Source organism: Polypterus senegalus, chromosome 8 (genome assembly GCF_016835505.1).
Source record: "Polypterus senegalus isolate Bchr_013 chromosome 8, ASM1683550v1, whole genome shotgun sequence".
NCBI lineage: Eukaryota > Metazoa > Chordata > Cladistia > Polypteriformes > Polypteridae > Polypterus > Polypterus senegalus.
In genome coordinates this window covers 170,407,277-170,431,266 of record NC_053161.1, presented here as the reverse complement: position 1 = coordinate 170,431,266, position 23,990 = coordinate 170,407,277, and the positions used below count along the sequence as shown (strand labels likewise).

The window sequence follows — 23,990 nt, the reverse complement described above, 5'->3', positions numbered from 1 at the left end:
GCTTAAATCAATGTCTGTCTGATTGCTACTTGCGTGGCCAAAAAAATTTGATTCCTTATCCAGTTGTGTTCATTAAAGGTGTAAGAGGATGCTCTTGTGAAGTCTCTTATTGATGGTAATTTAGGTTAAAGTAAAGGAGTAAAAAAAATCAGCCTCAGTCAGCAAAGGAGCCTGCTGGTAGTTAAGTATGCAGCATCCATTATGGACATTAATGGTAACAGATGTGTAGCTGGTTTTGACATTTCTTTCTATTCCAATGCAAGGGGTGATATGGAGTGACATGAACCTGAAGGATACTATAACTCTTTTGATATCCTTCAAAAGTCTGTCTGAACCCATTCTTGTGTTTCTGTTTGTATTTACTTAACTTGTGCTTCTGACAGAAGTTTGAGTTTATTGTATTTAATTATTTGTGAAGTTTAGGCCTTCATATGTTAGTATGTAAGACTTCAATTTCAACAATTGTATTTTTGCTTTACTTAATGTGAACTCACTCCTTCCATTTAGCTTTAATTACTCTGTTTTACTGTGGTGGGACCAGCAGCACAGCCCATCTGGACTGCTACAACAATGGAGATCTTCTCTACACCTGAAGAACGTGTTTTTGCCATGATAAAATTTAGTATGGATCTTATACAGTCGAGGCCAAAAGTTCCACGAATGACCAAAGTGTTGGTTTTCACAAAGTTTGCTGCTTCAGTGTTTTTAGATCTTTTTGTCAAATGTTTCTATGGTATCCTGAAGTAGAATTACAAGCATTTCATAAGTTTCAAAGGCTTTTACTGACAATTAAATGAAGGTTATGCAAAGAGTCAATATTTGCAGTGTTTGCCCTCGGAGGATATTTTGGTACAATTCTTTATTCAGGGCTGTGTTCTTAAGCAAAATTGTGAGTGAGCTCAATCCCTTGGCTGAGAAGCAACCCCACACATGAATGGTCTTGGGATGCTTTACTGTTGCCATGACACAGGACTGATGGTAGTGCTCACCTTCTCTTTTTTCCAGGTGCCCCAAACAATCGGAAAGGGGATTCATTAGAAAAAATGACTTTACCCCAATCCTCTGCAGTCCAATCCCTTTTGCAAAATATCAGTCTGTAATGTCACACCACACCATTCTCCAGATGTCTTTGTCTCACTTTGTGTGCAGATGCGCTTACACCAGCCTGCTGCCATCCCTGAGCAAGCTCTGCACTGGTGGTGTCTGCAGCTGAATCAACTTTAGGAGATGGCCCTGGCACTTGCTGGACTTTCTTAGGTGCCCTGAAGCCTGCATCACAACAATAAATGAATCTCTCTCCTTGAAGTTCTTGATGATCCGATAAATGGTTGATTTAGGTGCAATCTTACTAGCAGCAATATATTTGCCTGTGAAACCCCTTTTGTGCAAAACATTGATATCTGCACTTGTTTCCTTGCAGGTAACCATGGTTAACAGAGAAAGGACAATGATTTCAAGCAGCACCCTGCTTTTAAAGCATCCAGTCTGCTATTCTAACTCAATCAGTATGACAGAGTGATGTCCAGCCTTGTCCTCGTCAACACTCTCACCTGTGTTAATGAGATGATCACTGAAATGATGTCAGCAGGGCCTTTTTTTGGCCGGGCTGAAATGCAGTGGAAATTAGTTTTCTGGGATTAAGTTCATTTTAATGACAAAGAGGGAGTTCACAATTGATTGCAAGTCATCTGATCACTCTTCATAACATTCTGGAGTATATGCATAAAAACTAAGGCAGCAAACTTTGTGAAAATTAATAGCTGTATCATTCTCAAAACTTTTGACCATGGCTGTACAATGAAGCCCACCACAAGGATGTACTCATCAAGATTTGAACAGTTAGGTGGGTGAATTTTTGACTCCTTCTCCCTCTAAGTCACACCTAAGGGGTTCTTTCCAGTGTGAATCTTAGTGCGTTTCTTAAGGTAGTTCCCGTCAGAGTACTGTTTGCCACATTCCAAACAGCAAAATGGCTTTTCTCCCGTGTGAACTTTAGTGTGGCTCTGAAGATTACTCTTGGGACAGAATATCTGCCACATTCCAAACATCAATATGGTTTCTCTTTAGTGTGGACTGCAGAGTGGGTCTTAAGTTTGCTGGTATTTGTGAACTGTTGGCCACATTCAGAACAGCAATATGGCTTCTTTCCGGTGTGAATTCTTTTGTGAATCTGAAGATTTCTCTTGCTATAGAGCTGCTGGCCACATTCTAAACTGCTAAATACCTTTTTTCCAGTATGAATTCTTATGTGGCTCTCAAGACTGGAGGAACTTGAGAATCTCACACCACATTCCAAACAGCAAAATGGATTCTCTCTAGTGTGGGCTGCAGTGTGGGTCCTAAGTTTTCTGATATTTGTGAATTTTTGGCCACATTCAGAACAGCAAAATGGCTTTTCTCCAGTGTGAACATTACTATGGCTCTGAAGATGACTCTTGCTACGGAATTTTTTGCCACATTCCAAACAGCAATAGGGTTTCTCTCCAGTGTGTAATGTAGTATGAGTCTTCAGACGGCTGATATTTATGAATCGTCGTCCACATTCAGAGCAGCAATATGGCTTATCTCCAGCGTGAATTCTTTTGTGACTCTGAAGACTCTTCTCATCGTAGAATTTCCGGCCACATTCTAAACAGCTAAATAGCTTTTCTCCAGTGTGAATTCTTTTGTGGCTCTGAAGACTGGTGGAACATGAGAATCGCACACCACAATCCAAACAGCAATATGGCTTCTCTCCAGTGTGAATTCTTTCGTGGCGTTGAAGACTACCACTGTGACTAAACTGTTTCCCACAATCCAAACAGCAATAAGGCTTTTCTCCAGTGTGAAATCTTTTGTGGCACTTAAGTTGACTACTGCAACGAAACTGTTTCCCACATTCCACACAGTAATATGGCTTCTCTCCAGTGTGAATTCTTTCGTGGCGCTGAAGTTGGAAGTTGCCACGGAATTGTTTGCCACATTCCAAACAGCAATATAGTTTCTTTCCTGTGTGAATGACTTTTTTGCTCTGAAGACAGTGCACATTACAAAATAATTTTCCACATTCAAAACAGCAGTGAGAGTTTCCTCCTGTGTGAATTTTATAAAGAAAACAAAAATGGTTTACTTCTCTGTATTTCACTTTAAATTAAAACATTAAACTCTGATTGAAATGATAAAAAACCTTTTAAAAGCATAAACAATTTAAAATTAATTTGCACTTGGAAAGACCCTTACCTTGATAATTGGGCCTTAGCTATTACAACTTCTCACCTACATGAGCACAACAACTGTAGCCTGAAACAGTAAAATACATCAATCATGTGTCATAGACCCAACAGAGAAGACAGTTGGTCACATTTTGTGATCTGTGTTACAGATCTGCATCATAGTTTTGCCATCCTTCTCTTAAATTTTTTTTCAATGTTACAGACCCCATTTCCAAAAAGTTGGGACTCTTTCTAAAATTGCAATAAAAACTAAAATCTGCAATTTAGTACTTCACTTGAATCTTTATTTAACAGGCAGAAGGACAAAGAAAAGATTTTCAGTGTTTTCACAGACAAAGTTAGAAATTCTATTTGTTAAACATAAACAAATTTAGAAATTTGTGTCAGACAGAACTGGACTGCAGGCAGGACAGTCAAGCACACGGACTCTATATCTGTGAAGCCACACTTCTGTAATTTGTGCAAAATGAGGCCTGGAATTGTCCTGCTGAAGTATACACAGAGTTATTGTACCGTAGATCCCATTATATAAGCCGAGAATTTTGTCCTAGATTTTTGGCTTGGAGTTTGGGGGGTCGGTTTATACGAGTATCGTTTCAGATTCAAGATTTCCAGCGCAATGCCGGTTTTGCCGATGAATACGGAAGTAAATAATGATGAAACCACAGAGCCATCTTTCAGATGAAGAATTAACTTTGCATGCCGGTACTTTAAATTAAATAAAGAATTTATTCAAAAAAGTGTTTTAGTTGTTGATTTTATTAATAAAATTTATAATAAACTATTGGGAAGTTTAAAATAAAGTTTTTTGTTTTGATTTACGATCAACATCTTGCATTACGAAACGGATGTGGTCACGTATATCCGCTTGCGCGATTGTAAACAAAAAACCAGGAGCGTTAGTAGCGTCAGTCGGAGCCCAGATACATGCGTTTGTGGATGTAATTTCCGTCATTGCAGTGATTTACCTATATATATATATATATATATATATATATATATATATATATATATATATAATTCATTAAGACCATGCAAGCAAGACACATAATTGCTAAGGAAGGAAGAGAAGGTAAAGAAAGCGATCACAATCGAAACAAAGATGGACATTGTGTGGAAATATCTCCTCCTCCTCCCTTCCTGCAGCCCAAAGATGTCAAATTAAATGGGGAGTACTGTATGAAATTGTTTCTAGAATAGAATGCCTTTTATTGTCACTATACGCATCTACGAGATTAAAAGCAGCTCCTTCAGTGCAGAAAAAAGTTCTGTATAGGGCTTGTATGGTTGTTTTTTAGCCTTAGCATAACGCTGTATCTGAGGACCCACTTCTGCTTTCTTTCCCTCCTCCGTCTGTGTCGTCTCCTAGACCCGACAACAATCCACGGAGAGCCCGCTGGTCTCGCTATGTTGTCTGGGATGTTGTGCGTGTGATGAAAAACACTCGAAACAGATGTCTGGCTCTGGACACCGATGTCTATAAAGTTCTGAATGGTGTAGCGGATGTTCGCCGAACCGACCGTGCACAAACAAGGACAAAAAAAAAAAAAAAAAAGTACAAAAACAACAAAAAAAGTACACTGAAAAGGAGAACCCTGAGCTGCTGCCACCATGCGCGCCGCCATGCTCCTAGCTCAATCGAAGTAGGTTAGGCACTTTTTATAACTTTTTGGTTAGTACATTAGAAAAATTATTGTTTTGGTAAATTATGCACATTATACAAACCATTTTTATTATGAAAAGGTTAAGTAAGTGTTGAAGTGGGAGGTTCGGAACGCATTATGGGTTAGCCTTTGCGAACGAATTAAGTTCGTAAGTCAAGGGTCCACTGTATTGCGTATTTAAGTTAATCAAATTTATAACAAGTCTCCGGAAATCCAACCGCCGATGTACCGTATTTGCGTATATAGTTTCAACACAAAGGTTTCATTTTACCAAACTTCTCCGCAATCACTTCCTGGTTTCCATCAAAAATGCCGGCAGTCTCACATTCTCGCCGATAAACATTATAAATATACCCGAAGAGACACTTTAAAGGAAATTTTGAAAATTTTGCTTGGAGAAGGGGGTCGGCTTAAATACCGGTCATCGGCAAATACATGGAATTTAGTAGGTAGAGAAGGAGGTCGGCTAATATACCGGGATCTACGGTATTTAATTAACGGAGGTAAAAATTGAAAATCTTCATTTATTGCAATACAATACTGAAAAGGGTTTAATTCATAAAACAGAACAAGCAGCCAACATGTGCAATGCACTTCTGATAATCACACATAAGCAAAAGCCACTTAACTTCAAAACGTAGATCACAGTAGCGTATTTAAATCACCAAAGTAAAGCAGAGGGACAAACAAAGTAATGTACAGTATGTGTTCATAATAGCAGTGTGTTTAAAAAGTGAACAAAGCTCTAAATCCTTATAACAGCTTTTATTTCCATATAGACAAACGCATTGGAAACACTGCACATTCTATTCCAAATCAAGGCATGAAGAAAATGTATCAAATTTGTGTTACTCCTTTATAGAAGTTGAAGGAAAGAGAATATTACACTGTAATATATTAGTAAAAATAGTGTGGAGTTCAATTACTGAGGCCATTCATTCTGTGAAAAAACATGTGTGAATTATGGCCCTAATTTAAGGAAGGGAGGCAGCAAATGTACATGCTGGTCAGAGTGAATTTCTCTCTGAAAATTTTGAGTAGTATCCAATTGCAGAGCCACAGCACCTTGCGTCACCACAGTTGCAGACCCGCAGTTACAAATCCGGAAGTGGCGTCACTGCCGTTTCAGGACTGACTTCGTAAAATTACTTTTGGAAGGTTTCAGCAGGTCTCCGCAAAGCCCAGAAAGTAAGTTCGAGTCAGTCCTGGGTCTGTAACTGTGGTAACATATGGCGCTGTGGCTCTGCAAGTGGATATTATTGAAAATTTGAGTAAAACGTGTCGCTCCAGACATTGTTCAGAAGAACAGCATACTTTGATTAAAAAATTGATTGGAGAGGAAAAAAACGTATAAAGAAGTGCAGAAAATGATAGAATGCTCAGCTAAAATGATTGCAAATGCTTTAAAATGGCAACCAAAGCCTGAAAGATGTGGAAGAAAATGGAAAACTACCATTCAAATGGATCAAATAATAGCCCAAATGACAAAGACTCAACCAGTGATCAGCTCCAGAATGATCAAAGGAGGTCTAAATTTACCTGTGAGTACTGTTACAATTAGATGACGCTTATCTGAAGCCAAGCTATTGGCAAGAAGCCCGCGCAAAGTCCCATTGTTGAAAGAAAAAAAAGATGTGCTGAAGTGGCTACAATTTGCCGAAGTACACATTGACCAGTCTAATAAGAAATAGCGCAACATTTTGTGGACTGTTGAAAGCAAAATTGTTCTTTTTGGGTCTAGGGGCCACAGACAACCCCCAAACACTGAATTAAAGCCACAGTACATTGTGAAGACAGTGAAACATGGTGGTGCAAGCATCATGATATGGGGATGTTTCTCATACTATGGTGTCAGGCCTATTTATCGCATACCAGGGATCATGGATCAGTTTGAATACCTCACAATACTTGAAGAGATCATGTTGCCTTATGCCCTTGAAATGGGTGTTTCAACAAGACAATGACTCCAAACAAACCACTACATGAGCAACATCTTAGTTCCAGACCAACAAGTTTGATATTATGGAGTGGCCAGCCCAATCTCCGGACTTTAATCCAATAGAAAACTTAAAGGGCAACATCAAAAATGCTTCGTCTGAGGCAAAACCAAGAAATGCAGAAGAATTGTGGAATGGAGTCCAATCATCCTGGGCTGTTTACAAGTACCATAAGTTGGTTGACTCCATGCAACACAGATGTGCAGCAGTTCTCAGAAACGTTGGTTATACAACAAAACATTCATTCAGTGATTCAAAGGACAGCAAATTCTTGAAACATTTTTCAGTTTATACAGTGAATGTTCGAGTTTGTAAAAAGAATACAGACACTGCTATTTTTTGAACAGCCTAATATTCCCTTTCCTTCACTTTCTGTAAAGGAATAACACAAATTTGATCATTTTATCTTCAGGTTTTGATTTGGAATAGAATGTGCAGTGTTCCCAATACATGTGTGTGTATGGAAATAAAAGCTGTTAAGGATTTTGAGCTTAATATGTTGAGAATTTTGATCAAGGATTAATATGCTTGATTATTAGTTTTAGTGCTTTAAAAGGACACCAATTATTGTGTAAGAGAGGTATCTTGCCTGCATATCTTTCTCATTTGCCTTGTTTTGAGTTTCTGGGAGTTAAGCTGCGAGACAAGGTCATCACGAGTAGTAATTGTTAAAGGCTTGTCTTTTTCTTTCTCTCTCTCAAGCATGAAACAACACTGTGTCAAAGTTGTTATCAGTGAAGCTGTTCACTGAGGCTTACTGGCACAGTCACCTATTATGTTAGCCTTAGCCTTAGCCTTACAGGATGCTAGTGCAACAAGCAATCATTTATTGAATTATATTTAAGCAGTCTAGGTTTTATATATGGGTCCTTCTGGTCCCAACTGAATTCTTAAGAATTGATCAACTGAAAGGCCATCGAACTTAACAGCTCGGGATTAGGCCATGAGAATGAAGGGAGGGGTAGTCCAACATGTTCACCTCTGGGTGGCAAATCTGTCCTTCGAGCTAAAGGGGTTGTTATGAGAAGATGGACTGGGAGGAAGATTGTTATGGGGATGTTTACGGGGGCAAAGGTATTGTTATGAGAAAGTCTGAAACACCAGGGGCCTCATGTATAAATGATGCATATGCACAAAAATGTTGCGTACGAACGTTTCCACGTTTAAATCGCAATGTATAAAACCTAAACTTGGCATAAAGCCACACACATTTTCAAGGTAGCTCCAACCCTGGCGTACGCAAGTTCTCCGCTCGGTTTTGCAATCTGGCGGCACCCAGCATCAAAGCAGTGCTACTGTTTTAACGTTGTTACTCTCACTGCACCACCTTCTTTCAGCTGCTCCCGTTAGGGGTTGCCACAGTGGATCATCTTTTTCCAAATTACTCTCACTGCACCACTCAAAGTATTTATATCACTGTATCTGAGTGGGGAATCACAGAGCAGCAGACTGGAAAAAGAATTATTGGGATACAGCATCTCGCACACGCTGCCTCAGCCATATGCTATTTGAACTGCCCTCATACAGCAAACGCTTCACAGCCCTTCCTGTACTGACCTTGCAGTTCAGAAACAGTTTCATCTCAAGAACTATAAACGTACTCAATCAGTCCATCAATTGCTCCTTGTAGAACGCTTTGTACTTATAAGTACAATTACCTCACTGTAAACTTGCACAGTTATAATTTTGCACAACCTGAGCCACTTTATAAAACGCAGATTTACATACAGTATGATGACGATATCATTTTTAAGATGAAATGCAGCAAAATATGTTTATTATATTATACAGATAAAACTTTAACTTCATTTAAATAATCTATACTGTTAATAATTAAACATGTGAGGACACGGGATTGCTGCGCTAGAGAGCCGGTGGCGCTTCATTCAGGGATTGTTCCTGCCTCGGGCTGTATTCTTGCTGGGGCTGGCGCGACAAGGGAAGGATAGATGGATGGAATAATTAAACATGTACTATGAAGATAATTTAATGTTTCTTAAAAGTTTTGAAGAATCAACATTCTAAGCGCACAGATGGCTTAACGTCTATGACAGAGCTGATTGTGTGGCGATTTGTTACTTAGAGAAAGAAAAGGAAGGACATGAATTGGAGGTTAGTACGTTTGAAAGAGACAGTATAGCTGCAATAAATTATTTCATCGAAGGTCACGCATAGAGCAGCAAGCATCTTGCATGAGGCAGGAACAATCATTATGCCACCGCGTTCCCATGTTTAATAACATGCTTTAACTCCTATCATCATGAAAATGATATCACGTATACATCTCAGTATTTTAATTATTCAGAGAGCTGTAACATCACGAATGTAATGGATTCTGTGTCGTCGGAGGAAGAGAAAGCCTGTTTAAGAAGCACATGGTGATTTACACAACGAGCACATAGAAGATCAAATACAAAACAAAGCATTTAATGTGCTACTTTAGAGGATTTGAGAAACTAGAAAATTAAACGATTTTAAGATAAAAGTTTATGATGTTCTACTTTAATGACAAAATAAACTACATAATTAAAGTGGAAACTTCGAGATTAAAGTTGACATTTCGTGCTTTTTTTACCCACTGTGTATCTATTTTTTTTCTTTGTACTCTAATAAGCTTTCATATGACACTAAGACGGTGGGCTATGACTCGCCTTTTCACGCCGACTTTGATATCAGACAACTTCTCTTTAATTTCGGGCACTGTGTGACTTTGTGATCTTGTGCTTTTGAGTTCCTCCAACACTCTATGTCACTCGATCAACTTCCTTTTGTTCTTTATACCACTGTTTAAACCAACAAATAGTATGTTTTTCCTTGCCTCCACTTGGAATTTCCTGAAATTCTTCTGTTCCCCCCAAACCCGTGCTTGTACCATTGCCTTTTCACTGAATGCTGAGCTTAAGGGATATTGATATTGATTTGCATATTCAAAGAGGTATAATTCTGGGAGGAGACAGGGCGGGACAGCAGGTGCGTGCACGTGTGTTACTTTTCACACTGACCAGGATTGAAGTAGCTGAAGAATGTGGAAGTTGGCTTTTGCACAGATTTAAGCATCTGGGTTTTTTTGTGTGTACGCACAATCCCACTTTTGCCTGTACACCATGTTATAGTGTGAATTCTTGGAACAGCGTTATGCATGAGGCCCCAGGTGATTGTTATGAGAAAAGGTGCTGAATGAGGTCATCATCATGAGAAACCCTGCACAGTAGATGTTGGGAAACTAATGTGAGAGGGGGGCATTTGGAGATAAGAATTGCAATATATTCAGGGCTCACTTCATGAACTGAGCCAGGCTTTTGTGCTCTGCAATTGTGTCCTATGCTATAAAGTCTAAATTCTGACTGCCTTTCCGAAGACTCTGCTCACTGCTATTATTTTGACTCAGAATGATCACTTGATATGCTTGAATGGGACTACCTGTTCACCACATTTCACAACTTGGTGTTCGGCCCAAACATATGTGCATGGATCAAACTACTTTATACTAGTCCAGAAGCTGTGGTTCACACTAACAACATTATCTCAGACTACTTTAAACTAGAATGTGTTACTTGATGAGAATGCATATTATCACCTTTGTTCTTTGCACTTACCAATGAATCATTGGCTGTGTACTTTCGAAATCCACCAGAGAAAAAGCGGATTCTCAGAGAAGGACATGAACAGAAAATATCACTCATTATATGCAGATGATATGCTACTGTATAGATCTGACCGGCAAAATTCTGTGCCAGCAGTCCTAAAAGTTTTATCAGATGTTCAAAAGATATCTGGACTGAAAATTAATTTGAAAAAAAAAAAAAAAAGTGCTTTGTCCAGTGAATTCTTTACCATGTAATATTGAACTGGACACCTTCCCATTTATCATAGCAGATTGGTTGTAAATATCACTAGCAAATATAAAGCTCTTTTTCAACAAACTTTTGCTGTCTGTAGGGAAAAAATTAAACAAGGCACAACAAGAATAAATGAGTGGGCGGCACGGTGGTGCAGTGGTAGCGATGCTGCCTCACAGTTGGGAGACCTGAGATTGCTTCCCTGGTCCGCCCTGCGTGGAGTTTGCACGTTCACCCCGTGTCTGTGTGGGTTTCCTTCGGGTGCTCCGATTTCCTCCCACAGTCCAAAGACATGCAGGTTAGGTGCATTGCCAATTCCAAATTGTCCCTAGTCTGTGCGTGTGTACTGTGGTGGGCTGGTGCCCTGCCCGGGATTTGTTTCCTGCCTTGCACCCTGTGTTGGCTGAGTTTGACTACAGCAGAACCCCATGACCCTGTAGTTAGGATATAGCAGGTTGGAAAATGGATGAATGTATGAATAAATGGTCTACTCTCCACCTTACATTAGCAGGGCAAAACAACATTGTTAAGATGACCATCCTCCCCAAGCTGCTCTTCCTATATCATAGCATCCCCATATACATTAACAATCACTTAAGAAATTAGTCTCAATCATAACTTAATTTATTTGGAATTCTGAACATCCAAAGGACGACTTTACAACAACCTAAAGCAAAAGGGGACATGGCACTACCTAACTTTCAATTTCATTACTGGGTGGCAAATATACAAGCTATAAAGACCTGGACATCGACAAAAATTGATGAATATCCTCAAGCCTTGTCTGCAATAGAAATAAAATCTTGCAGTACCTTTTTATTCCCTACTCTATGCCCCAGTTAAAATAAACTACCATTATTGTACAAATCATCCAATTGCCCTTCACTCTCTCAGAATATGGAACCAATGTAGGAAGCACTTTAAGACAGAGAAGATTTTATCGGTTGCACCACCTTTTTTACACCCCCTCAAACATACACACTATTTAAAGTCTGGAAAATGTCTAGGATCAAAACACTTAAGAGACTTGTACATAAATAATGTCTTTGCATCCTTTGAACAATTATGCTTCAAACACAACTTATCAACAGAATTCTTTCAAGCTAGAAACTTTGCTAAACAGAACCTGCCCAATTTTCCTCACCTTTTACCTTGTTCTATTCCAGAAAAAATATTGATCAGTCTTGATGGCTCAGCATCTTTATACTTTATAAAAATATTTCAACATCCTTTCCTTTTAAAGACTCCAGAGTACATTGGAGAAAGGATCTTTCATTTAATATTTCAGAAAAGGAGTAGAAGGCAGCTAGGCACAGAACTCACTCGAGTTCCATACGTGCAAAGCATTCAATCATTCAACTTAAAATCTTTTACGGAGCGCATTTATCTTGTTTAAAATTGTTCACAATGTTTCCAGGGCAAGATTCAACCTGTGAACACTGAAGCCTAGCACCAGCCTCACTGGGCCACATGATTTGGGTGCACATCAGATTGACATTTAGGACCAAACTCTTTACAAGCCTATTAGACAGCCTTGGTGTTACACATTAAGAGCTATGTTTGGTGAACTCCCAGTTGGGCTTAAAGTGGAGAAGAACAAACTGCAATTGGCTCTACCTTACTACTAGCACATAGACTTATCCTGCTCAACTGGAATAATCTTACCTTACCACTCTTAAGTCAGACGGTTACTGATGTTCTGTAGTTCTTGAAAGTGGAAAAAAAAAATCAAGTTCTCTCTTAGAGGTTCTGTTCAAAACATTTAAAAAAAAAATATGGCAGGATCTAATCAATAACATTTTAGAATAAACTCTCTCAGGGATGAGATTATCCTTCCTTTCTTCTCCCTTTGACAGAGTAGCTTTGTTTGCTGGCTCTTCTCTCTTTCTCTTGGGTAGGGGTTTGATTTGACTTGTTAAATCTCACCAGACTGTAAGGAATGTTGTCGGTGTCTAATTAAAATCAATAAACACACTTCTTGTGGAAGAACGAAATGGCAAACTCCAAATGCCATTGACAAGAGTTGTTTACAGGAGTCTTTGGATTTAAGAGCCAACTTTAATACCCTGAAAGCCGAGTAAAGCAAACTGTCTAAAGCCTTTCACTTCTTTAATGCATTGGCTTGAATGACACAACACGGATATACTGTACCTGGGCAGAGTTCATAACACACACAGGCTCGCACCATCACTTTACTGATCCCAAGATTACTTTAGAGGCAAGTGATGTCATTCTCTCCACTTGTGCATGGCTGATCTAACAGTTTATTTAATGACGTCATCACAGAGAAGTTCAAATATCCTTCAGTGTTATTTCATACTTTTAAGCACTTCTGTATTTAAATAATTTTAATTTCATACTTTTAAGCACTTCTGTATTTAAATAATTTTATTTTGGAGTAATTTTCTGAACTCTCTTACATTCTGAAGGAAGAGGTGGTGTGGTGGATTAATGGCAATATGGATTTGTTTGTCCCACACATTCCATGGTGACATTTTTGTCGTTAGTACTAAAATATGAAAAACATTTGTCTTTTAGGTATGTGTTCAGCATTTCTTGCATTTCCTGTCATCCAACACTTACACAGATCTTCGTAGACACGGAACACACATGAAATGCATGTGTTCCAAATAACAATATATTATTTACACTATAGAGCTCAAGGTACCTCACTACCAGATAGGCAAGGCTTGAGCTGGAAGAGGTTTTTGCCCTTCCTGCGGTGGTAGGGGGATGGGATAGCAGGCTGCTTGTGCTTATCAACACATTTACAAGACAAAAGACGTCGATGGAGAGGTGCGAACGGATTTAAGGTGGAGGCCAGAATTACAAGTTTTTTCATAGGCTTTGGTAATTCTAGTGTTAAAGGCAAATTGGAATTTTGTTAGGTAAAATGCATACTTAACAGACATGGACACCCAACTGAATTAAGTGGATTTGAAAATATGATTTTCAAAGTCTTCAGTTTAATCTAATCACTGCACAGTAAAAAAAGAAAAAAAAAAACTTTGTGGACACTTTGGAATGTCTTTGATTTCTGCATGAATTCCTCCTGACAATGTAGAATGGTCTTCATTTATCTTACAATAATCACACAAATATAATCAACTTAAACTCATAACATATAAACTGGACTGTCAATGCTGAACACAACATTTAAACATTTACTGTGACCTTCTATGCTAAAACTCTCTAGAGGTTTACTGGAGTCAGGAGTTTAACCAATCACATGAGACTGAAGGTGTGGCTTGGAGAGACCAGCCCTATTAAAAACACACACACACAATATTTAGGTAATGGCAGTAGCCTCGTCTCAAAAAAATATGTTCACGAAATATTAGAGGAAAAACTAGAGAGATGCACAAAATCCTTAGAGTCCATAAATCCATCGAGCTGCAAGAGCGTGAATGGAGAGTATCTACTGAGGTAAGATACCCGTTTCTGGCACCTCAGAAAACACTGCCATTTATACCTACTCCTCATTTCCTCCACAGAGTAGAGGACAAGTCCCGAGACGGACTGTGATGGCACTTCTGGATTCAGCAGAAGGTCCCACCCCGTCACCCTGGCAGCTATTTAAAGAACAAAGGCAAGGGAAGTCATTGTTCACTTGGGAACCTGCTTCCAAAGAGTATAAAACTCCACAGGAGAGAATTCTCAGTCTAACTGAAAATTGGTAGGCAAAGGCTGCTCTGGACATGATCTCCACAACTTAATTATTAAAAACATTCTCTTTTCCTTTCATTAAATGGGGAACTCAATTGAATATAATAGACTTTTATTACGTATAAGTCATTTGGGTGTAAACAAACAAACCAGAGTATAATGTATGCATTGAGTGACACTGTATGTAAATTCAATAGTTTACAAAATGAGGCTCTATTCTTTGTTTCCCTGATCATTCTGACCATGGTGTAACTGACTGCTTTTGAAGAATGCTACCTCCAAAGTATTTTACAGAAGAGTAATTAAAAGATATAATAAACAGCTTTTCTCCTACCCGATTACTGATTTATCCTGTTTGAGGACAAACATCTCACACCAACAGAGCATTTGCACAGAGTTACAACTTAATTACATTTCTGTGCTTTTCAAAAAAAAGCATCAGACTTCCCTTTCAGGCCCATACCTTCACACAGCTTACACATATTCTTATTTTAAACTTACGTGTATCAGGCTGATTTGTAAGTGGTGGCTGATCTTCGTGAGTTCTAACAGATGTATTTTCCTCAATTTCCTTCATGTCAGACTGTGAGGATTCAGACTTCATGTTGACAGATGAACAGTTTCTGCTTTGAGAAGAGACTAACGCAGTCATCAATCCATCTTGACACCCATAATGAAGTTCTTCTTCCTTGACACTCTCCACAGCTTTATTTTTGTGAATCTTAATGTTGACAGACTTCTCTTCAGCCTCTTCTTTAATTTCCACTGATCCCAGTTCACACTCCTCATCCTTAATGCCCAGACTCTCCCCTTTATGATGGGCCGATTCCCATTCACAGTCCTCCTCCTTAACATTTATGATCCTTTTCTCCAAGATATTTGTGTCAACCTCGCACGTCTGCATGTTCACATCCATTCAGATGTTACAGTAAACCACAGTTTTTTCTTTCTCTCTGAGAAAAGAGCAGGATTTGGTTTAATCAAAATTGCATAATTTAAATAAAAAAAAAAAAAAATAAAAGAATTTTATTTTACATTAAATCTGACGGTTCATAGCAGGGTGACAGTAACTGATTACTCTGGTTATCAAATTGCCCGGTGTAAAGCTTGGAAAGTGTGGAGTGAAGGTCCAACACGCTAGAAGGTGGTTACCCACTCCCACAGGAGTGGGCCAGCAGTTCTCAACACTTGGATTGATATGGATCTCCCAATCGTGTTATCAGTTTTTATGAGAAATGTTTATACAAGCAGAGCCTTAAAATTGTGTTAGGAAACAAGTACATGTCAGAAATGAAAAGATGAAAGAGGGACATAACTTTGCTGAACTGCACACGATGACAAGTGAGTGAACTAATGGGTTTTTTTAACTAACGCTGACATGAATAATTTATGATGCTTACCTTCAATTTCTGGTGGTAAGACAGACAAAGGACCTTTGAGTAATAACCGTCTAAAGCCAATCATAAAAATGTCATCTGCCACTATTTTACCTGCTCAGTTGATCATAATGTTGGATCGTAGGACCAAAAACAACACCCTTATTCCCATTTTAGGTTTCAAAGTGCTTTGTTCGGTCGAGTTTGTACTTTACATCTGCAGAAGTAAACTGCTGATTGATGTGACTTGAGCTCCTCGGACATCCTTCACTGCATTACAGTTACAGGGGCAGGCACTAATAGTGTTTAAAAGTAAAAATGATGAATATCAGAACACTCAAAAATACACTCACTGAAACTCCTCTGGCAACTTAATGGAAATCAAGTACAACTATCTCCTAAACCAACATGAGCTGTCCAAGAAAACATCAGATTGTGAATTTTCAGACAGAATAAGCTGACATTTCATTGGCTTTAATGAGTAAATAATAAGGCATACCCAGCACATCCCAAGTCTCTTAACCATCTATAAAACAGTATACCAAGTATTTCTACAATAAAATAAAGCACTCAAAACACTAACTTACCTAATTATTTAGCACTTCATAGACTAATAAGTGTGTATGTTTGTGTACAGCGTACAAGCACATGCAACAATACTATGTGGTACCAGATTACAATTCTGTTGTCCTTCAAAATATGTACTATAATTTAAATAAAAACAAAATTTAGAAAAATAAAATTCACTAACAGTGAAAAACCAAAAGCTTAACACTTTTAAACTGTGAGACCACCAGAGCCCACAATATTAACAGCTGAGCCACGACTGGGGTGCCCTGCCCATCCTCCGATTGGACTGTCAGCTAATTTCAAGGGCTCTGCTAGCGGGCACTTTGGCTTTTAGTAATCTGGATGTTTAAATAAATGAAATGATTTATATATTCATGTATACATTTTATGAGAAGATTTGTATTTGTTTTAATTAATTTAATACTTCCTAGTCAATGATGCAAAAAGAATACTAGCAGTTTACTATTGATACGAGGTAAATGAATTTAAATTCCCTAACTTAGCACTTTAGAACCAAGTATATTTTAGGACAAACTTGTCCTGCATTATATGCAAAAAACATTTAATTCTGCCTTTAAAATTTAAAATCTTATCCTGATTTACCTTACTTTGGATTTGTATCATTGGCTCAAAGTTTGCCGTACTAAAATTGAACGGATTACTTTTCAATATGCACTCATTCAAAATCTATTATATTACGGTCATTAGGATCTAATAGTCCAATAACCTTTACCCCTAAACTACCTTTAACATGTCTGTCTCTCTCTCTATCTCTATGTATAACATAACACAATACCACAATGTATCTTCTCTCTTTTCTCTTCTCCACTTCTCCCTGGTAAGTGTTGTCCAGCTTCACTCCCGATTCCGATTCCCTTCTACTGAAACAAAGCTGTTCCCTTTCTACATGACCTGGAAACACTTTGTGTGCAAAGACACTCCCTTGAAAGCACTAGCATTAGGCACAAGCCCCAGCAAGTAGGCACCTTTGAAACCCTGGCAGCACCCACAGAACCCAACAGGGCTGCACGAAGGGCTACAGCTCCCAACATGCCCTGTGAGTATCCATAAAGGTACTGTAATCCAGGGACGCTGCCATCTAGCACTTCAGGTGAGTAAATAACCCAAGTTAAGTTGCCCCCTCCTGTCACTCCATTGTACTGGCATCCTGGCTGTTTAAGGGTCCTTTATCATTCTTCCAGGATGCCAGTATATACATTCCTGCCCATTTCCAGGCTCTGGCTGGGACCACCTGACCTAATAAGAGTGGGCCAGCCTACCATCAACGTAAGGAATCTTGAACCAGCCCATGCTTGCCATCCATTACACCCGATTATTAAAGAGAACTAAGAACCATTGTTGGTCCTTTTAACATACTGTAATAAAAAAAGTGTCAGTGACTATGTTTAAAAACTCCTGTGGTAATCCACAAAGCCTCACTTAAGGGAGTTCTCACACTTGCAATTGGTTCTGTGCCTGAGCACATTTGTCCACATGAAAGCCCCTGAAGTCAAGTTCGTTTGACTAGTGTGATTTCTCCATGCCAAGCCAACTGTACCATACCGTGCCCTGTCCCACTTGGAAGAGGCGGGACTGAGCACAGTTCAGTAGGATTCTGGAACAGTGTGATCACTAAATGTGCCAGAGCACAGAATACAGACACGACGTCAGTGATGCATTAAAGTCAGTTAACAAAAAAATTCTCATTTCATTTGATACCATTTCACAAAAGCAAGCCTGGGCCCAGAACCTTAAAAGCGCAGTGTGGGAGCAGGGCAACTGGGGACGGTACGAAACAAACGTGCCCAGTGTGAGTAGACCTTAAATTAAGACTCCTGGCTTATCTGAGCCGGTTTGGGTTCCACCAAAGGGGGTTATGGCAAGTCATGCTTGCCACGTCACCTCTTAGGCTGCTCCACACCGGCATGAAAGTGAAGCTTACTTTTGTGTTTTGAGAGGAGAGGCCATTAAATTCCTGTTCTAGGAGAAGCAAAATGTCAGCGAAAAGTTCTTGTTTCTGATGTTGCTAAAATACAAAATTATTCTTACATGATCATTACAAAAGGATAAAACATAACTAAAGTATGCATTGAAAAATATTTAGAATATCACATTTAAAATGAGGGCAGCATGATGGCACAGTAGTAGCACTGCTGCCTCTCAGTAAGGAGACCAAGGTTCATGTCCCGGGTCCTGCCTGCGTGGAGTTTGCTTGTTTTCCCCGTGTTTGTGTGGGTTTCCTTTGGGTGATCCAGTTTCCTCCCATAGTCCAAAGACATGCAGGTTGGGGTGATGGGTGATACTAAATTTGCCTGTGTGTGTGTTTGTTCTGCGAAGGACCAATGAGCTGTCCAGGGTTTGTTCCTGCCTTGCACCCTGCGCTAGCTCAGATAGGCTCTGGCACCCCTGCGACCCTGTTCAGGACTACATGGGTTAGAAAATGACTGACTGACATTTAAAATGATTATGCCATTTCTGAGATACAAGAGGAAAATGTAAAAAAAAAAAAAAAAAAAAAAGTTAAAAAGGGAATGTTCCAAAATGTCTAAATCATCATTTAAAAAATGTGTCAGTAAATCTCTTAACAGTAAAGTAGTGCAGAGATGTTCACAGTAACGTAAAGCAAAAAAAAAGAGACATTTCAAGACCTTCTAACATCAAAACGGTTGAGCCTCTGTCCTCAGGTACTACAAAGAGCTTTTTAAATTTGATCGCTTAATTATTTTTATAATACTCCCTTTTCTTACCCCACTAGAAAGATATTAAAAATACAAAACATTTCTGTAATTGTGGATGTCAGTAAAACAGAAACACTCATTATAAAAACTGTCATGTCTGACCTTGTACTCTTGATGAAGATTTTCATCCAAGGGGTGTCCATTCCTTGGAAAATCTGACGCATGAGGGAGCTTAGATTGTCTGGAACAAAGAGTTAAAGGACTGCACAGAGTCCTTGGCATTTTCTGAGGACTATGGAATTACAAAAAGCAACTTTATATGAAATTAAATGACATTACAAACCTTGCCTCAGCAACTGCATGACAATTGTGCTGCAAATCTCTAAATTGTGCATTTCTCCTAAGCTATGCAAGTCAAACCAGATCATGTTATTTAATCATCCCACGCGCCACAGGCACAATCGACTGCACTTGTGTGTGAATAATGGCATTGACAAGTTAATCAGAAGCTGACAATAAAAGATTAAATGGTACTTTTGTACTAAACGGACGGCATGACAAAGGAAAACAGAAGTGTTTTGACGAAATATATAAAACACCAGTAACGGCGCACTGCAAATACACTTGACTTGAGCAGTCCTAGTTTTCCTCCTCTTTCTCTGTACGTTTAGCATTCGTTTGCTCAGCGGTTGATGCGCTTGCTGCTTCCCAAGTACCTCTTCTTTTCTCCACCCTAGCAGCCCGCTTCTTCTCTTCTTTCATCTGCATTTTTTCACATTAAAACTGATTAATTCAGTGTTTGTGTTGCAATTACTTTTCCCTCAATTTTTCACTTAAGCTGGCACTTAAATCTTCAATCTGCCCCAAGAATGCTTTAAGATATGAAGAGGTAGGGGAAGTGACGGCGATGGTGGTAGGGATGAGAACGGCACCCATACACATACACACCACATGGTCGCCCTGCTGCCGAGAGTTGATTCTACAATAAAATAAAAAAATAAAAAGAGAAATAACCTTGGAGGTCAAACATCACCCCGAAAGCGCATAGTAGACATCACGTAGTATATTTGTACCAAATTTCAGGTCAATAGCTGAAATGGTTTACGAACTACTGGTGATTTAAAATCCTGGACAGACAAATGAACAGCCACGGTAGCGTATTATATAGAAAGATTATTGTAACTATAATATATACAAAGAGGACTGAAAAAGGCATTTTTATTATGAGACGTAAATACAACTCGAACAGGAAAAGCTTTTCATTTTATTTACGACAGTGCATGCAGATATTTAATACTCTCGTAAAGAACACTAACCGTTGCTAAGTTACTTCGCGTTGTGGTAAAACCATAGATGTGAAGAAATAGTTAAGATTGACTTCAGAAACCTCCTTCCTCTGGGAAAACAAACAGTCATAACATTGTTCAGAAATTTTATGGAGATCCATAATGAATAACACCCTGTAATAGCACGTAAACGTATCCTTTTCCAATACTTTATTAACTGTAGCGCTTTCATTAAATATTTCCTCTTAATTGCTAGTTGTTGGTTTGTGTGGATGTGGATTCAAAACCTCGTGAGATCTGAGTAACAACCTATTGATGTGTTTGGGAAATTCAAATTAGTTTATCAGAAGAAAGTTAGTAAGTAAACATGAATTATGATATATCATATACGATCACAGAACAAATTGAAAACACGTGCTATTTATGGTTAATTGACAGGCTCATATTAGTAAAACACTGCTTTCATTTGGAAATACAACTAGTTCCTTCAGGATATTATGAAAAACACACTTTATAAGCCTTCAGAAAGAGAAAAAAGGTCACATTTGACATAACACTACAACATCCTTCTGTAATAAAACGCTTCCTTTGTCATGCCGTCCGTTTAGTACACAAGTACCAATTAAATCATCCATTGTATCAATGCACAGGTCAGTCCTTTTAAATACCCCTGACAGGTATGACCAGGAATTCTGATGAGGGCAAACAAATAAGGAGGAGTGACATTTGGGCCTCGTGCCACAGGCAGATGCAGCACCCTTTTTTTTTTGGTTATTCAATGGGCAATTTCTGTGCATATAAATGTCTATTTGAGGAATTCTGAAGTACCAATTGGAGCCAAATGGACTTCACATTGCTGTTAAATACTTAATTTTAAATGTGTCAAATATAACGTGCACAGTACTATCAATTATGCAATGCAGAAATTCACTATAATGTACTTAGGTGTTGGTCTGCTATAGATTACCATGTAGACTCTTTCGCTTCCTTAATAATAGCTGTCGTATTTTGTTCGTGTGTTATGATAAATTATTTCTTGTCCAAGTGGTTAAAAGACCGCCACCGTCTCTGATAAATGTCCGTCTATGTAGGACAATTAAATAAAACTCAGACTTTTCCAGGCTGTCCCATAACGCAGTACAATCCCTCTTAACCGGCCACCTCGGGACTGGACCCATGGCTAGACCCGTTTTTGGCCGCTTAATGAGATGCATACCCATTTCCATGTAGAAAAATAGTTCTAAGGTATGTACTGTACCTCTTCAACGTTCCTGAAGAAACTATATCCACAAGGCTTCATCTACGATTTCGCACATGGGTTTTTTTTTTGTCTCGTACAACGACTGGACAGTGTGGTGTAGTGGGTCCATAGCTCAAGTCAAAAAGGCCACTGTTTAAATAAATAATCGTTGCACTCGTGGCTTAATGAGGGGGCATGGTATGTGTGGCCGATCGTTCCCGCGGAATTCGTGATGCTGAAGAAGCGGTCGCTAGAGCTGAGCGATCACGGAGCTGGAGTGACCAGTATTAAAGACGACTGGCCGTCGAAAGGCAGCGGCAGTCGTGGACTCTTTGGGCTGGTTTAGCCCCAGCGTGAGCGCCCTGGCCGCTGGGTCAAGAACCCAAGTCTTGGTCAGGATGGAGCCCGACGTAGCCAGGAATCAGAGGGCTACTGGACCAGTGTGGAAGGCAGCTGCACCTGCAGCAAGGTGACTCCCCTGTTGTGAAGCAAGATGGGAGAAGCAGGGGACCCGCCAGGTAGAAAGAAGAAGGCACCATGCTTTGGATTTTAAAAGACCTCTTCCAGCCATTGTTTTAACCTCGTTTGCGTTGTTCTTAAAGGACTTGTTTTTTTTACTAATGGATTTTAACCTCCACTAATTCACGTGTTTTAATGCATTGTTTATGTGAAGAAGACTTTTGATACACTGCACTTTATTTAATTTGAATTCTGTTTTGTTGTTTGCGGGTTTTAAAATACCTCTCACCTTCCAGGAAAGAAGGAAATGCATACATATAATATAAAGAAGAACTCTGGATTAAAAAAATACATATATATTTTAACAGGCCGGTTAAGCCGTCGGCCGGTTAATGTGAGGCTAGTTAAGAGGGATTGTACTGTACATCTGACCGGTTTCACGCTTAAACTCCCAAGATACTCGGGTATTCTAAGGATTTTGCAACATGCTCTGTGCTTTTTGAGCCCTGATGTTATTAACAATTGATCCTCAAGTGTAATACTGTAAATCGAGGAATAAAGTCAATGGTAACAAGCCGAGATAAGAGGCAGTAGAGGACAGCCTCGCTAGTAAGTACAAGAGGTAACCGGGTGGTCAAGGAAGAAGTGCTTGGAGAGCGGGTGTTTTCTCTGTGCTGTATAATCCTATTCCTGGAGTGTTTCATTAAAGGCATAACCTAAAATGCAACTGTGCGATTCCAAAATAAAAAAGGTACTCCACCAGGATGTCTACATCTCACGAGTGTGCGCATAATCGCGGATATCCTGTATCCAGCAAGTCTCGATTTCATATTCGTGCTTTATGGAACAGCTCCCAGTTCATGTACTCCGCTATTTGAAAGGCTGGTCCAGATGTTATTTGAGTAAATACAAATTCCACATGACTACACAATCGACCTCTAAACGTGATAAGATAAATTCTCTAACTTAGCGAAATGAAATCAGAAAGACGATATTGTCGATTCTGCTTTTAATGGAGCGGCAGCGCATGCAAGTTACCCCCGGCAAGCGGACATCATGGAGCATGCGCAAAATCAAAACGAGAAACAGCGCGTAGAGATAAGGTAGCACCAAAATGTCAAAAACAATCATAACGACTAAATCACAGCAAGTTATGTCAAGAGACGCAAAGAAATGAACGGCGAGGAGTCGTGAGTGCACAAGGAAACGCCATCGAAAACCGAGTTTTAACCCTCGCCCCCCAGTACCACAGAAACCACGAGGAGCCTCCGCTTTCTGCTCAAAAATACCTGATGATGGTGACCCCCGTGCACGCTCGCTCACATATTCAGATATAACTACGTACCTTTTTACCTGCGGGGATTTGTCTCTCCGGCGCCTGTACTTTGACTAACCAGTGACCGATCCCACCATCCATTCGCTAAGCCAACGGAACCGAAGTTTAATTCTTCACATAGCCTGACACTCGTTCAGCGTCTCTGCATCGCGGCCTTGGCTTCCGTCGCTGTGGATGACGTCACAGAGCGTGACGTGCCGGTTTGCCTAAACATTGAATGCGGGGTTAAGAAGTGCCGCGGGATTTTGAATTAATCAAAATAAATTAAACAATTCACTAGAGAAAAAAAAAAATCACTCTTTTGGAATGTCAGAAATATTGCGTTACGGTGACATCTGGCAGGCTGAAGAGTTCTGATGAAAGAAGCTCCGCAGGTGAAACTACAGGTAACGTAAGGGGTCCTGTTGTGGACAAAATAAAATGTAAATGACTAAATTGCGGAGACACTGTTTATTTAACCAGTATTCAATAATCTCATATTCTGTTAAGTCTGCTAATTATTTGCTTGATATGAACTTTAAATGATAACTCAGAACTCACCTACATCACCTATCTCACTATTTCTTTTGCACATCTGCAGTCACCGTTTCAGTGTGTGCCAGTGTGTTAATTTAAATTGCCTATACACTCATCAGGTAAATTATTACGAACCCCATACACCTGCTTA

General features: G+C 39.3%; 1 protein-coding gene across 1 annotated transcript; it reads right to left on the bottom strand.

Annotated features, from left to right (window-relative positions):
• Nucleotides 1-762: 762 nt before the first annotated feature.
• LOC120533416 (gastrula zinc finger protein XlCGF26.1-like) lies at nucleotides 763-23,438 on the bottom strand. The gene is made up of 3 exons (XM_039760287.1): nucleotides 23,333-23,438; nucleotides 14,880-15,331; nucleotides 763-3,072 (listed from the first exon to the last, which is right to left on the bottom strand). Exons 2-3 carry the CDS (start codon nucleotides 15,292-15,294, stop codon nucleotides 2,048-2,050), a joined length of 1,440 nt encoding a protein of 479 aa, XP_039616221.1. The 5' UTR covers nucleotides 15,295-15,331; nucleotides 23,333-23,438; the 3' UTR covers nucleotides 763-2,047.
• Between the last annotated feature and the right edge of the window lie 552 nt (nucleotides 23,439-23,990).

What these genes read in the sequence shown, in the direction of transcription:
- LOC120533416 (XM_039760287.1), bottom strand. Translation starts at nt 15,294, where the DNA reads ATGGATGTGAACATGCAGACGTGCGAGGTTGACACAAATATCTTGGAG. An exon ending in TACAAATCAGCCTGATACAC is followed by an intron (nt 3,073 to 14,879) that starts GTAAGTTTAAAA and finishes AAATTCACACAG; the next exon opens with GAGGAAACTCTCACTGCTGT.